This window comes from Photinus pyralis, unplaced genomic scaffold (assembly GCF_008802855.1).
Source record: "Photinus pyralis isolate 1611_PpyrPB1 unplaced genomic scaffold, Ppyr1.3 Ppyr1.4_LG2, whole genome shotgun sequence".
Lineage (NCBI taxonomy): Eukaryota > Metazoa > Arthropoda > Insecta > Coleoptera > Lampyridae > Photinus > Photinus pyralis.
In genome coordinates, this window is record NW_022170403.1 from 26757439 (window position 1) to 26773548 (window position 16110).

General features: G+C 36.2%; 1 protein-coding gene across 1 annotated transcript in view; it reads right to left on the minus strand.

The window, feature by feature from the left end:
* LOC116162945 (acid sphingomyelinase-like phosphodiesterase 3a) overlaps positions 1–13627 on the minus strand; it is a 239878-nt gene extending 226251 nt beyond the window's left edge. Inside the window, exon 1 of the mRNA XM_031476721.1 lies at positions 13364–13627. Within this exon, the coding sequence (XP_031332581.1) occupies positions 13364–13412 (49 nt within the window). The 5' untranslated portion in view covers positions 13413–13627. The remainder of the gene's footprint in view (positions 1–13363) is intronic.
* Positions 13628–16110: the final 2483 nt, after the last annotated feature.

The window sequence follows — 16110 nt, forward strand, 5'->3', positions numbered from 1 at the left end:
GTACCTACTCTGAACATGAACCAAAATCGTGATGTAAATGCACCGCGTAGAAAGAAAAGAACTGTTAATTTCGAGGTCTTGTCATATTAGGTCGACGATAGATCACCTCAAATAATCTTTCGTCATCGGATTCGAATAAGTCAAGAAAATCTTAACCATTTGGAATCTAAAATAGGTTACCTATATCCTTCAAGAAAACATAGTATTGTGATGGAACCGAACTAGCCCGCTAAAATTCGATTTAAATATTCCCGAAACCGACCCTGCCGCGACGTAAAGGTCAAGATTGCCTTTGTTTCGTTTCCGTGGAACGCGTGTTTTTTTTCTTCACTGCTCTACATTGAAATGGGCCATAATTTACAATAAAAGTGTCAAATATTACGCTATGCGAGGAAACTTAATGATCCCGACCCGTCTCGGAGCACGTTCAATTTTCGTCTAGGATTTGTTTAAAAGGGGGTGAATGAGGCAGAAGTATTGGTGTTTTTGTTAAGACCAGAAGTAAATCTTTACGTTGCGAATAGTGCGTGCAGCTTCGACAATTACAAAGGTGATGTACTCGTTTTTTTTATCTCTACGTCTATTGCATCCCTCGATTCGATTATTTGCCAATTTAATGTTATTCTCGTACCGCATGATTATCGCCATTTATAAAACATTCTAGATACAAATTGCACTTTTAATTATACTGGTCCTACTGTGAATGACTGACCGATTTACGTATTTTATTTATATTTAGATACTGTATGTTCCCTTAGAGGCTATATTCTATACAAGTTTGCAGAACTACATTTTAATTTATAACTGAATTTATTGCAGCGCATCTCGCTATTGTTTGCATGAATATGTTACTGTGTATTTACCGGGTGCCTTATCTGGGTGCGAGTGACGTACGTTAGGTGGTTGATTGTTACATATTGCACTTGGCATTGTGAATTAATTACTTGATACCAATGTTTGCCACGACATGTTCCTTTGTATTGTTGTAATGTGATAGTACTAAAAGTTATGCTCCTACTATTTATTTGAACCGGGTGATTATGATTATTAATATTTGGCGGGGTGACTTGTTTCGAATATGTACTGTGCTATATTTGATACCGATATTATATCTCGATTTGACGTAGCAGAGGCTGGCTAAAGTTCAGAACTGACATACCCAGAGACATATATATTTTATGTACTGTTTTTTTTGTTGTGTCTTTGAAAAGAGCCTTCTTGCCGATATTGCTAATCAATCCGATTAGTCTATCCCTGACATGTAGTGACCGAATATTGGTTTTGTGTCAGTTTTTGTTATGCCAGTGCAAATATGTTGACTGTCAACGCCTACGTAAATTCTGTATACCTATTTTGTTTATGATTATGTATGCCTGCGAGTTTGCCGTTGGTTACTCTGTTATTTATGTTAAGTCATGATTTGTCTTTTGATCGGTTATTGTCAGTACTCATGGTAGAGAGCCTGGAGTTCGGTAATTTATAACCCGGCATTTTAAGACTAGTGGGTTGGACTAGCCCTAGAGATGTGTGAATGAAAGAGTTGGGGTCCCGCTTAGCCGTACATGAGGGCGCAGGCAAGTCCCGGCCTCACTTGCGCAGGGAACTGCTAAAAGCGTACGGCGTGTTCCTGTTGTGCCCTTTGTTTTTTGTATCCATTGGGGTATCCTTCCTGTGTGAAATGCTCTTATGAGAGGCCAACTCCTAGCGATTTCATACAATGTTGACATGTCATGACCAGAGCAACTAAAGACTACTCAATTGGTAGCTATCCATCTTGTAACGACTCAAAACGGGGTGAAATTGACTAAGTGGATTTATAAAGACACTAAACCTTCCCCATACTTCTTTTAATTGTTTCAGGTTTTAGATTCAAGGCATTAGGTGACAGCGACTATAGTTTCGACCCGAAGGTCATTATCAAGCTTAAGTTTAAAGGAACATATAAAAGTGGTTGAAAATTACATATTAAAATGGTACATTTGGTTATCAATATGGGGAAAAAATTACTAATTAGAACATGGAAACAATTACAATATTATAGTAGATAATGTATTAAGGGATAAAACAAGAGTATAATTCCCTGAGGGAACAGTAATACTCCGAGCGACGTAGTCGCGAGGGTATTGCGTTCCCCGAGGGGAATTATACTCCGTTTTATCCCGTGGTACATTCTACGTTTTATTTTTAATTCATAATAGTAGAATTGCTGTTGAAAAGTAAATTAATTTGCAAATAAAAATTTGACATCTGATTCGCGGTGTTTCGTATGGGGTTGGCTGCGACTGCCATGGTTACCTAGTTACGTATATAAACAACAAAAAATGCTGCATCCGTCATTTTGAATAGTATATTAAGATACAAGTGTATAATCAAGTCTTTAAAGCACGCGCAACGAGTTTAAGGGCACGACGCAAAGCGGAGTGCCTTTAACGTTGCAAGTGCTTTAAAGACCAATTATTATACACGTGTATCTTATAGTATTTTTTATTATACCTGCAGTATAATCTAAAAATAGGAAATACAATGAAGTCATATTGACGTTATACTCGAATACATGTCTAATTAATTGGGCTGGGTGTTCGTAATTTCACGATTGCCATGGAAATGTCACTTGACGTTTGCTTATAAAAATCATCGTCTTTGTGAATTAAACAATTTCCGTTGAAAAAGATAATACACCGTCCATTAAATCGATTGTTGTAAAATCTAAACAAACGTTGGTAGGTGTAAAATCCAACTCCAGCAAAGCCTATTATAAAGACTATGAAAAGTTGTTTCCGTGGATGAATAGGAAGTTACTTACGAATACAGTCTTAAATGCATCCATAATGCTAGCATATATGAAGGAAATGTCAGGTATTTAAATCTTCTATATTTTGGTGCATTCATTCAAAACTTTAAAGCAATGCTGCGATTAAAAAGTGGAACAGATTTGGAAGCATACCCTAAATTACGCGCGTTTGTGAAAGCTTCAACCAAAGGATAGGTACAAAAGCCAAAGAAATGTTTTGCATTTACAGAAAGCGACCTAAGAGGATTTTTTATTTCATCCAGATGACAGTTTCAAAAGTCATACTTGAAGTATCGTTACTTAGCAACTTTAAAGCACGTGTGTTTTAAAGGCCCTTTTTCGCACGCATTTGAGTGTTTAAAACGGAGATTGTGATTCAGGTATAATAAAAAGTAATTTTTGTGTCGTTTGGCTTTGTTCAAGAACGGAAAATGTTGGAAAGGATTGAAGATGATGATGTTCCTATGGAGGGAATAAAAGAAGCTGAAGACGCTCTTAAGGGGTTAGTGCCGGCGACCTCAAAAACATTATATGAAAACGAATAGGTACTGCAAGTTTTGTAAATGGCGATCGGAAAAATCCTTGAAGATTGTGAACGAATAAATTCTTTTGGCGTATTTTAGTGAACGATCTAAGCAGGGAAAACCGTCTTGTTTGTGGGCCTACTGCTCAATGCTTAGATCCATGCTGCGTGTGCTAGAGAACCTAGATATTTCAAGGTATTATTTCACATTATTAGTCGAATTTGAACAATACTAAAACGTTCTTTTGGATTATAGTTATGGGCAATTGAAAACGTTTTTAAAAATAAGAATTAAGGATTTAAGCCCAAGAAGTTTAAGATTCGCCATTCGCCACTGTCTGAAAGAAATCTGAAAAGTACCTAGATGTATCTCAAAATGTTGTTTTACACACAATTGCTACGACAATGGATCTGTACCACAACCTACAAAATGAATGAAGTTAAGTATCGTGAAAGAAGACCATTTTAAGAAATATAACATAGTTACCACCTAAGAAATGTTATTTTCGTTCCTTCTGTAGGTTTTGACTGTTATATTACACGATTGACAGCTAACCATTGTGTTTCACTTTACCGTAAATGTCAATTAATTGTCAAAGTCGTATTGCCCTGACAGGGAATTAGATTTTATAATTCCCGTTGTTATGACAGCGGGAATTAGGGGTCTGTTTATGTGGCTATAGACTAGTATTTTAACCACCTTGTAAATTATCAATAAAAAATAAACAATTTAAAGACTTTTTGTCCTCACATATTATAAAACAATTGTTTAAATTAAAATTAAAGGAGACGAGATGGACGCAGCCATCTTGACAAGCAAAGACTACTCGGTGTGGGATTTGGACTGATCATCCAATATCCAAACTTATTATGTGAATTTATTGTACTGTTTTAATGATTGTTTTTATGTTATGTGTGTGAAATATTGATTCTTTAGGAATTCCAGCGGAGCCTGTGATTCAACATCGGCATCGTATTGATTTACTTGACAACCATCATAATATGCATTCATGCCATTACAGATAACTAATTTTGCTATAAAGTTTAATATTAATTTGTTGGCTGGGTTTTTTCTTGGTCAGTTCTTTTTTTTCCAGCCTATTTTTATATTTGTACTCGGTGAACTACCATTTTCTAAATTTAATCTTGATTTGGATTAAATCTCCGTTTTTAAAGCATGTACCTACTTGTTTTATTTGTATTCCTTACTTGATCCTCACTCCGACAGACAACACATATCTTGTAGCGACTCTTAAAAACACAACGTAGTAAGTAGTCCTATTATTTGGTTATTCAGGTTAGGTAGCTTTGTCTAGTTTCTCAAACTTAATTGTTCCACGTACCCCTATTAGACTGTCAAGCCCACGGCGAACCCCTTTAAAAAATACAGACTACAGATAGGCATTTTATTTAAAAAATCATGTTTTAAATTTGGTAAAACAAATAAGGTATTTTCTAAAAAAAAAACAAAAGAACTATTTTTAATAAAAAATAAAATAATTTAAAAAATAAGTTCAGTAGCTACTAAAAGGTTTATTTTTCTTTCGGCCTTAGGTGGTGTTGAAGTGTATGTTTGTAGGGTGAGTAGGTTCAAAAAAATTTGAGCCTACTCACCCTACAAACCTTCACTTCAATAAGTAGCTACCACCTTATATACCTACTGAAATTAATGTGGTGGGTGGGATTGTTTTTTTTCGCAAATGGAGTCGATTCTCGGAGGAATTTTGCTCAATTTTTTAGTCTTGATTGATATTCGGCGTTCAGTCGATTCCTATATTTCGTCTTCAATATGACCAGGTGTGAAAACCCACACTCACATAAATAAGTGCGACTTTGCCCGTGCGCCGTTGCGCTTGTTGTAAGCTGCCACCATTACGTAAATTTTTTCGCGTACCCCCTATCATTCAATGGCGTACCCCCAGTGGTACGCGTACCCCACTTTGAGAAACGGCCTAGACGATCACGTGCCATGGGGTTCAGTTAGTTTGGGAGGGAAAGTTTTGAATTTAAATCTTGAGTTGCGCAGTTTCTCGGGGCTGGCTTGGGTACATCACAGTATGTATTTGCGTACTTCTACTTACATACTTCAATTTCTTTCTTCCTATTTAGTATAGGTACGGTTGGTAATTTCGCAAATTTTTAAAACGTCACCAGTCTACTAGACATTTGACGCAATATCTTGGGGTTATGTTGATAACTGCAGAAAATGTACCCAATAACTTTATCTAGAGCTTATCCTGCCGATAATATTTAAACGAGGTTCGAAATACCCGAAGCGGCGCTAACTGTCGGTTTACCTGGAAGATATCTTATACTTGACTTTATTCCGAGATGGAAATACCGGCCCTAAGTAATCCAACTTAGCTTTACTTTGGGTGCTTTGGCTTCCCTTAGCACATGTTAATGCTTGATGACCGGTTAAGTACTTAGCGCCATGTTCAAATGTACTTAGTGATGCGAGCTTTGTCCCTTCGTATTCGAGGAGTGTTATGCGCCGTATTCCTTTCACACATTATGGCTGATGCGTAGTACTCAAAGGGTGTTATGTATCCTTATGCTGTTTGTTCGTCTCACACATTATCCAAATGGCAGATGCTAGCTTTGTTTCCTTCATGCCATGTAGGTAAAGTCTACTGACTCAACGATTCGCCGTAGTGATTATGATTACCTAACAGATAGTCCAGCTTGCTTACTTATTTTTTTTAGTTCGAATATTACAGTAAAATAGGTTGCCCATATTATTTTCTGTATTTGCATGCAGTGGCGGTCCCAGGATTTGGTGAAGGGAGGGGCCCAAACCCGAACTTTGTCCCAACACGGCAAAGAAATAAAAGAAATCTCACATAATGGAAATGAGATCGACACAAAATTGATGAAAAAAATGGACAATAGAGAGGGGTCCTACTGTATGTGTTTAATTCCATTTATTTTTGACTTTAAATGTTGGTCGCTAATTTAGAGTGGAAACAATGATCTCCGGTTTGTGCGATAAGGTTTCTTCATCGCTACGTAAGCTAATTAAGTTGGAAGATAAACGCGTGTTATCGCGGAAGTAACACAAGTGTGAGTTTACCGAAGGCGCAAGTTCAAGTAGTGGAGAGCCGGAAAGTTGAAAAGATATTGTTTAAATAGAAAGGGGTTTGATGGTGGATGTTAATCGTTGTTTTTTTTATTAAATCATCCTCGATTGTGACATCTACTCTTGTTTATATTCTATCTCTATCAACTATTCTATTTCTTTAGCTTGTCAATTCCAGAACAAGGATATTTAGTCTTCTTTATTTTCCTCCTTTTGGTAAGTATTCTTTTTCCCTCTCCTAACATGTATTAAGAAAAATGATTAGTAATAATAATCTAACACACCTCATATTGATTAATTGCAAATACAAATCCGTAAAACGCTTCAATGGAGCACAGCCACAGACATAAAAAAGAAAGAGAAAAACCACTCCAAAGATATATGGTGACAGCCAGAACTAAAAGTCCTTGTACATGGTAAGACACGACACCAAGAGAAAAATTTGCATGTAACCAATATGACGGCAGAATCTTAACTGTATAAGAAATACAATTCGTGGACAAAATACATTTTGAAAGGGGATAGGATTTGAAATACCATGGTAAACATCCGCACGACGTCGGCCGGTGAAACAAAGAACTCAGGTAAACAACTAAACTAACTTACATTTAAACTAGCGGATTACAAATGAAACATCTAGATGGCGTAAGAATATCACATATACACGAGAGTAAGAACCAAAAGTGAAATAAAATTTAAATCAGGAATAAATAAATAAGGTAAGAAAAAACGTAACAAGTGCCATAAAAACATAGGTACATGGGGTCGTCAAAAACAAAGTACAATTAAATGCTAAAAAATTAGCATATAAAAACATGGTCACCTAAAAAACATGGGTTGAGCTTAATATCACACAATAACAGTAATAAAACACGAATAAAAAACATCAAGACACGAACAAGGTTGTGTATTCCATTCTTAATCAGGATACCCGTTTAAATATGCAGGCAGTTGGATTCTCTTTAATGTAACCAGTTAATTGATTTACTACATGCGTAAATAGGACCTTTTTCATGCCGTGTAAGACGGTAGGCGGGAAAATCAATAATATGTTGTTGCCGGGTACTGTAGTTATGGATATTATAATTTATTTTTATTACTGAACACGTGCAGCAATTATAAATGTAAATTGATACTACATTAGAATTTTAAACTTTGGGAAACTTCCTCGACAAGATACTAATCTGTTTAAGTTGTAAATTAGTGTAATGAAGACCATTTGGCAGTAGCTAGAACTCTTACTTAAGGTCCCTATGTGCACATTTTCATTTAAATATCTTAACAATTAAAAAAAGTTAGCATACGCATGGGCAAAACAATTTTTTTTTATATCTGTGGAGGTTTTTACAGTAATGTGCATCTTATAAATACACTACGTCCAAGATAAGGATGTCTATCATGAGGATCTCTGATTTACCGATTTACATTTTTTTCTGATGTTATTTGAACAAATATAAAAAATAAAAAAAACTCTTTCTCATGCCACATTCCGAGCTCTACATAAAAAAAGTACATACTCTATTGAGTAGTGTTTTTGATTATGAATACAATGATGTACGACACAAAAAACCAAAGGTTGGCAACTCTGTTGGTTTCAACATGATGATGCATCGGCGCAACAATCCTAATCGTGTGAGAATACCCTTGCGGGTAAATTTCCTGGAAAATAGAAAATTTGTGCACCATCCTTTTGAAACCAACAGTTTCCAACTTTTGTTTAGGTGTTTTTGTGTGTGCCATTTATCATTATATTTGTAATAAAAAGTGTTACTATTAATACTGTGTATACTTTTCATACGGATCATATAAAAAAAATAAAGTTACGCTGTCTTGAGGGCTTAAAAAGTGGCAATTAGAAAGTGTTTTTTTTATGTCTTTTGTATCCGTTTAAATACCACCAGAAAAAAATAAAACCAAATCGACAATTTTCAGTTTATCGGGCATATCTTCCGAAATAATAGGAATTTACTGGTTTTCTTCAAAGCATAATAATAACTGTTTAACTGAGCAACGTTTTCCTAAATTGACCATCGTGGTATCTTCTGTGGTTTCGGAGAGCCGTACGACAGACATTCTTATCATGGACGCAGTGTATAGTAAATTCAATGGCAGTGTATTATTTTGTGTTACACCCAATAAAACTCATCCATATCCGTACCATTATTACTTGTTAACAATCCTCGAGATAGTTTATAACTTTGTATTGCTGTCTGCCTGTCTGTTCGTGTGTATGATAACTTTGTTTGGAAACAGCCATCACTTTGAAAATTGGTACACATGTTCTTAAATATATATAAGAAAAGTCGCTGTTCACCTACGTACACTATCAGCTCAAAAATTTACAGTCCAAAAACGAACTCGAGGATCGTTCGGTATTCAGTTGTTTCAAGTTTCAAGTGCGCGCCGTCGTAACGAGTGGTCGATCGCGATTATAAGTGTCAATTAAGAATAGAACTAATTTGTTAACATAAACCAAATCGTAAGGGTGAGTACCACCCTTACTTGCCGCCGCAATGCCAACTGCTATCTGTGGTGTTTGTCGGGTGGATCTTAATCGTACAGATAAAGTTATTCTTTGTTCTAGTTGGTGCCAAACTTACTTTCACACGAAGTGCGTTAAAGTCAGTGACGATGAAGTTAAATTTATTAACTCAAAAAAGAACTTTAATTGGTTCTGTGACCCCTGCGCTATCCACGAATCACACAGCCTCAGGAATATCTTGACTAACATTAACAAAGTGACGATGAACTGGGATAGAGTTATGGAAAGTCAGCACGAAAAACTGATGAACCACGAGAAGCTATTAAAGGATACTTTAGACCAGGTAAATACCCAAAATGTCAGCATCAGCAAGGATCTAGCGCAAGTTCTCCAAACTCAATCTGAAGTGAAGCTTACTTATGCGGACAAGTTGAAACAGAAAACCTATGACCCAGTTATCATTGTTAAGCCCAAGGACGCGAACCAACCCTCCAAGCAAACCTTCACCACCCTCAAAGAAAATATCGGATCCAATTACCCGAGAAGTTACCGGAATGAAAACTCTACGTAGAGGAACCATTGTTGTTGAATGTAAAAATAAAGAAGCTGCAGCCAAACTTAAGGAGGAAGCCGAAACGAAACTGGGATCCGACTACATTCTTTCCTTACCAAAACAGAAGATGCCGAAGATTAAAATCGTAGGCCTCAATGACAAGATCGGGAGTACCCAAATGAAGGAAATGATTCTCGCGCAGAATCAATTCCTCGACGAAGCCGCGTACATAAACGTCGTACACATAACGGAAGATAAAAGAAATCCTAACAGGTATTTGGCTTACGCTGAGGTTGACGGTAATAGTTACCGGAAAATTCTAAGTGAACAAAAGCTTAACATAGGATGGGACCGTTGCAGAATTTATGATGCTGTGACAACTAGAAGATGCTACAAATACAATGAGTTCGGACATAAGGCAACTGACTGTAGCAAAACTACTACCTGCCCCAAATGTGCGAGAGACCATGACCTAGCGAGCTGTAAAGCTTCGGACGCGGAAATCAAATGCAGTAACTGTGCCAACGCCACTGAGAAACTAAAAATGAAACTGGATGTACAGCACCCGGCCTCGAATGTTGATTGCCCAGTCTACAAAAAACGACCCGATCAAGAAAGAAGCAGAATTGATTTTTTAGGCCATCCCCAACACTAATCAAGCAAGGAAATAGGTACGGATCAACGCTCTCAATCTATTATCAGAACGTAAGTGGAATGCGAACGAAAGCGCAATCTTTCAAAAATAAATTCGCAATTACAAATTACGACATTATTCTACTGACTGAGACCTGGTTAAAGGAAAATTTTCATGACGCTGAGTATTTCAACAATCAATATGCGGTCTTTCGCAATGACCGTAATTACGAAGAAATGAAGTGTACCATGGGAGGCGGAGTTTTAATCGCAGTCAAGACCGATTTGAATGCTGAAAAATTGGAATTTCAAAGAGATCTAAATGAAATATGGGTCAAACTTAAAATTAATAATACTTCATGTAAGCGCTGCGCGGTTAGGGAGAGCGGGGAATCTCGACCGGCACTCGGACGGCGCGGTGATCGGCAGTATCCGACTTGCGGTGGCACTCCTCGCATCTCTGTTCAGTTAAATTTTTACTTTCAGAGTATTATACGAATTAATTAATTAATTATTGAATAATAAATGGTTATTGGGAACTCGTGTGTTTTACATTCATACATTCTTGGTGTTGTCTACTTTCAACCGAAATCTGGTATTGATAAGTACGTAAGTTTTACCAAAAGTTTAGAAACAATTGAAAACATGTTGCATTCATCGGAAGTTTTAATAGCAGGCGATTTTAACCTACCACAAATTGTTGACGCCACGTATAATTTCGAAAACGCGAGTGCTAAATGCAAAGTAATTAAAAATATAGCTTCGATGTACAACTTAAAACTCATTAATACGGTTAAAAACTGCAATAATAGAACCCTTGACCTAATTTTAACTAACTTAAACGCGGAAATTAAATCTGCTGTCGACTCACTGGATAAAATTAATCCACTTCATCCTGCACTAGAAATAGTCTACAAAGTCCATAGACCAGCTAAGCGAATTACCAAGTTAACCAACTTTAATTTCAAAAAAGCAGATTTTCTTAAAATGTACGTCCTTTTTCGCGATATTAATTGGAAGGAGTCTCTTATCCTGAAGAATTTCAAATCGGTAGATGATGCAGTAACTAGCTTTAATCAAATGGTAATGAACATTTTCGATGAATGTGTCCCCAAAGTTACAATTAGGAGTGCCAATAAGTATCCTAGCTGATTTAATATAGACATTATTAAGAAAATCAAACAGAAAAATAAGTTTCGATTACAGGGCCAATCGGAAGACTTCATTGAAGCCAGAAAAGAACTCAAAAGAATGATCCACATTGCTCATAAGAGGTACATTAATCAAATTGAAATGGATCTGCGGAAGAATTCCAATAAATTCTGGAACTACATCAAGTCGTTGAGGAAGAATAGTCAACTACCTGGAGTTTTTGAGTACAAAGACTCCTCGTTAACGGACGCCAGAAGCATTGCGGACGCCTTTGCATCCTTCTTCGAGTCAGTCTACACTATGGAGAGGAACGATGACCCGGAAGATGACGTGGAATCGGACCTGGTGCTATCCAAATTGCACTTGACTCAGTTACATGAATCCGAGATACTGGAAGCAATTAAAAAATTGAAACCGAGGTCGGCTATAGGCGAAGATGGAATCCCACCCTACATCGTGAAAGGATGTGCATCTTTATTGGTAACCCCCTTACAACATCTATTTAATTTAGCTTTGCAAACATGTACATTCCCTGAAGCTTGGAAATGCACCAGAATAACACCAATTCACAAAAGTGGAAGCCGAAAATTAGTTGAGAATTATCGCCCAATTGCAATTATACCAGCAATAGCGAAAATTTTCGAAAGAGTGATCTATACTAGACTTTATTCCCATCTCAGCAGAATAATTGCAGATCAACAGCACGGTTTCACGCGGAACAAATCAACGATTACCAATTTAATGCAGTTTACGCATTTCTCAGCAGGAGCCTTGGATGAGAGAGCCCAGGTGGACTGTGTTTATACAGATTTTGCGAAGGCATTTGACACAGTATCCCATCAAGTCTTGCTCCGTAAACTTGTTTTAAATTGCGTAAGTAATCCGACCGTCAAATTCTTGAAATCATATTTATCTCTCCGTAAAACAAGAGTGAAATTCAATGGTGTGAATTCAGCCGAATTTTATCCCTCATCAGGCGTTCCCCAGGGAACACTTCTTGGTCCTTTTCTGTTTCTCTTATACATAAATGATTTACCGCGAGTGATAAAAAACTCGAAAGCACTACTATTTGCGGACGACCTAAAACTTTTTAATAAAGTCCAATCCCCAAGTGACTGTTTAAATATTCAAGAGGACATTAACTCAGTAATTAAGTGGTGTATCAAAAATAAACTAAAACTAAATATCAATAAGTGTAAAGTCCTTACTTTTACTAGATCGAAGAATCCCTTACTTTTTGACTATAAGATGAATGGAAAGGTCTTACTACGAGTCACCTCCGTTAAGGACCTGGGCGTGTTTTTCTATAACAACCTTAACTTCAACTTACACATTGAATACCTAACAAATGAGTGTTATAAACTTCTTGGTTTCGTTATCAGAAATACACTCAATTTCACGAATATACAGACAATGCTAACCTTATTTAATGCGTTTATTAGATCCAAGCTTGAGTATGCTGCATGTATCTGGTCTCCTCAAACTCTCAAATACTCAGACATGATCGAAAAAGTGCAGAAAAAGTTCATCCGAGTAATGTTTTTTAGGTCAACCCAAAATTATCCACATTTGATCTCTTACGGTACCCAGCTTAATTACTTAAATAGTACTTTCGGCTTAGATATAACGAGGTTAGAAACCCGACGGTACATTGCCTCCACAATTTTTGTCTTCAAAATTTTACACAACTTGTTATACTCTTCCGAATTACTTCAAGAAATTAAGCTTAAGGTACCATTTGTTAAGCTGAGGCAAAATAATACTATTTTTGTAGTTAACAACACAACTTCCCCACTTATTAAGATCTTGATCACTTTAAATAAGTTATCCTCAGTTAATGATATCGACTTTTTTCACGATCCCCTAAATTCAATAATAAATAAAATTAGATCTTAAGCCCTAATATTTGTTCAGAGCCCCAGTGCCATGTAGTTGGAATTTTTATTCTGTATGGTTTCTGGTTAAATAAATAAATAAATAAATAAATAAATAAACGGACATTTGAGTTATAAAATCATCTTCTTATCAAAAAGACTTTTAAAGCATATTAACCCAGAAAGACGTTTCAAAAACGATGCGCACTTTCGAAATTAATGTTTTTGATAACATAAAATAACACTATGTGCTATGGTAAGTTGATGTTAACTTACCCGTTTCGAACGTATTCATGGAGTCCGTCGGTAGCCATCGGCTCCACATCTTCCCAAGCTCCTTGCGCGGCGTGGGATCATCGTGGCCTAGTGCCGGAAACACAAATTGAGAACTAAACGTTTTTCCTAACAAGTCTGTCAAATTTTGTAGTAACTGCACTTGCTTTCTTTCTTGAATTCGCTTCGACGGATGAGAAAACGCGTGTGATAACGCATCCCTGTAATGAAAAAAGCGCCATGTTTTATTCAGTCATAAACCTAACAAAATGGGGGATAAACAAACGAGGGAGTCTCTAACGGTATATACAGCAATTTTGCTTTTATATGAGTAACACAGCCATAAAAATTTGCGGTTTAAAGAGGAAAGCGTTTATTTTATTTAGTTTTTATGGTGTTAAACGCATAAAGTTTGAAATAGAGAGAAGTAAAGCATTTCATTATAACATATATCATTATTCTGGGAGTGTTCACATGTTAGTGTCGCCTGCAGCAGGACGTAATAGAATCAAACGTGCCGTGCCTCGTCGCTTCAAGCAGACTTTCAGCGTCGCGGTAGTTGAAAAGACGGTCATCACGTATTGTGTATTTTCCTCAAGTATAAATGTCAAAAGTCATCAAAATTTTATGTCTAAAATATCTAAAAATCATATCGTTCCCGAGCATTTCCTTCGATTCAATTGTGCGAAGTGAAAGGATTTGATTATGTTAAAGCTGCCATATAAAGGAAATGACCGTTTTATTTTATATTACAGAAATCTTTGTATCCAACGAACACGTTAATGATATCGCTTAAATCTCAAATTTACGACTACTAATAAAAGTAACTGACTAAAATCCATTATGATAGCAGACCTTATCGATTATTGATGCGGCAGCTGTGACCAGAATTTTCTCACTTAGAGCGATTTTTGAATAGAGGAAATTTTATTCGCAACGTAATCGTGTAACTTGAAATGTGATTTAACGTAACGTTCCGCTAAAAGTTAAGGCGAGTTCAAAAACTTTGAAAAATAGTTGGGGCGTGACGATTGTATTTGCCCTGGTAAGAGTTTGGATAATATCTGAATCGCTCGCATTAAATTTAAACAAAACGCGCCTAAATAAAGTAATAAAAATTCATAATGCACAATCTAGGGAAGTATTCTTATTTTTTACTCGTAGGGAAGGTTCGACAGGGAATCTCCACTAGTTGAAATTTGACAGTGGGTGGTGGATGGTTTATACCACATATATTAATTTTGACAAATCGGAAACTGCAAGACGCAAAACTCACTCTTGCAGAACATTCCGATACGCATCAAATATGATTAATAACGGAAAACATTTTAAGAAACTTCGTTGGTTTATTTCATCTCAGGAAAAAACAAAATGAGTGATGTTTTAGGCCACAAGTATACCATTTGTGCGAGCCGTGTCGCCTTATCTGTTCCATATTTGTGTTAGCGGTTCAGTAGGTACCTATTAGTAGTTAATTTGACATCACAATACACCTAATCCATCTTTTCATTGTAAGCAAACGACAAATGTGGAGTTGGAACAAAACGATCTGAACGATAAGTAACAGTCAGTTCCTTGCATTGAAGCTGCATTGACCTAAAACACCGGTTATAAAACTTTCATACTATATTAATAATAATAATAATAATAATAATAATATATTTATTGCCTGTGATCAATATACATTGACATAGACATAGTCACTAATATTAACAAAAACACATTAAAAAACACGTTAAAAAACACATTAAAAAACACATTAAAAATATGTCGTATCACAGTTGGTTAATATAAATCACAGTGTATACAAATCGCTTGTTTTATAGAAACAATTGTGCACTAAAAAACTTTTTAGTGCCGTTTTAAATGCCATGTCGCTTTTCAAATTTTTAATAGTAGATGGAAGGGAATTATATATTTTTATGCAATTGTACAATGGTCCTTTTTCGAATTTGGTCGTACGGTGAACGGGAATAGTGAGGATATCAGAGTTTCTTGTCTTATAGTCATGATTAGCATTCAATGGGGTAAAGTATTTAGGATTTTTATGGACAAACATGCTTGACTTATAAATATAAATGCTTGGAAATGTAAGCATTTTGATGGCAATAAAAGTGTTTTTATGTGAAGTTAGGGGCTTAATATTAAATATTAGTCGAACAAGTCTTTTTTGTAATGTAAATACTCTACTACACTCCCCAGCTGCACCCCATGCTATTACACCGTATGCTAGATGGGGTATGCCAGAGCATAGTATATTGTGAGTAGAGCGTTTTGATCTAAACTCGATTTTAAGTTTAACAGCACATAAAAAGTCTTGTTAAGTTTTTTACAAACATGGTCTATTTGTTGGCGCCACGATAACTCATCGTCAATAAAAATACCCAAAAACTTTGCACTGAGTCTTATATTGGTTTCATTTGATGGCCTCATCTTCCCAAACTGGAGACATACGGTCTTTTCAACATTTAAAACAAGTTTATTTACACAACACCAGTTTTTAAATTCCTTCCTGGCAAGATTGGTTAAAGTAAGTAAATCATTTGAGGTATCGGCCGAGACCACAATTGTAGTATCATCAGCGAAACCTACCAATTTACCAATTTTTACGAACTTTGGAAGGTCAGCACAGTATAACAAAAATAGCAGAGGACCAAGCACTGATCCTTGAGGAACACCCAAAGATACTTCAAACGTCCTAGATGGCACATTTTCTATGTCCATGTATAGTTGTCTTCCCGTCAAGTATT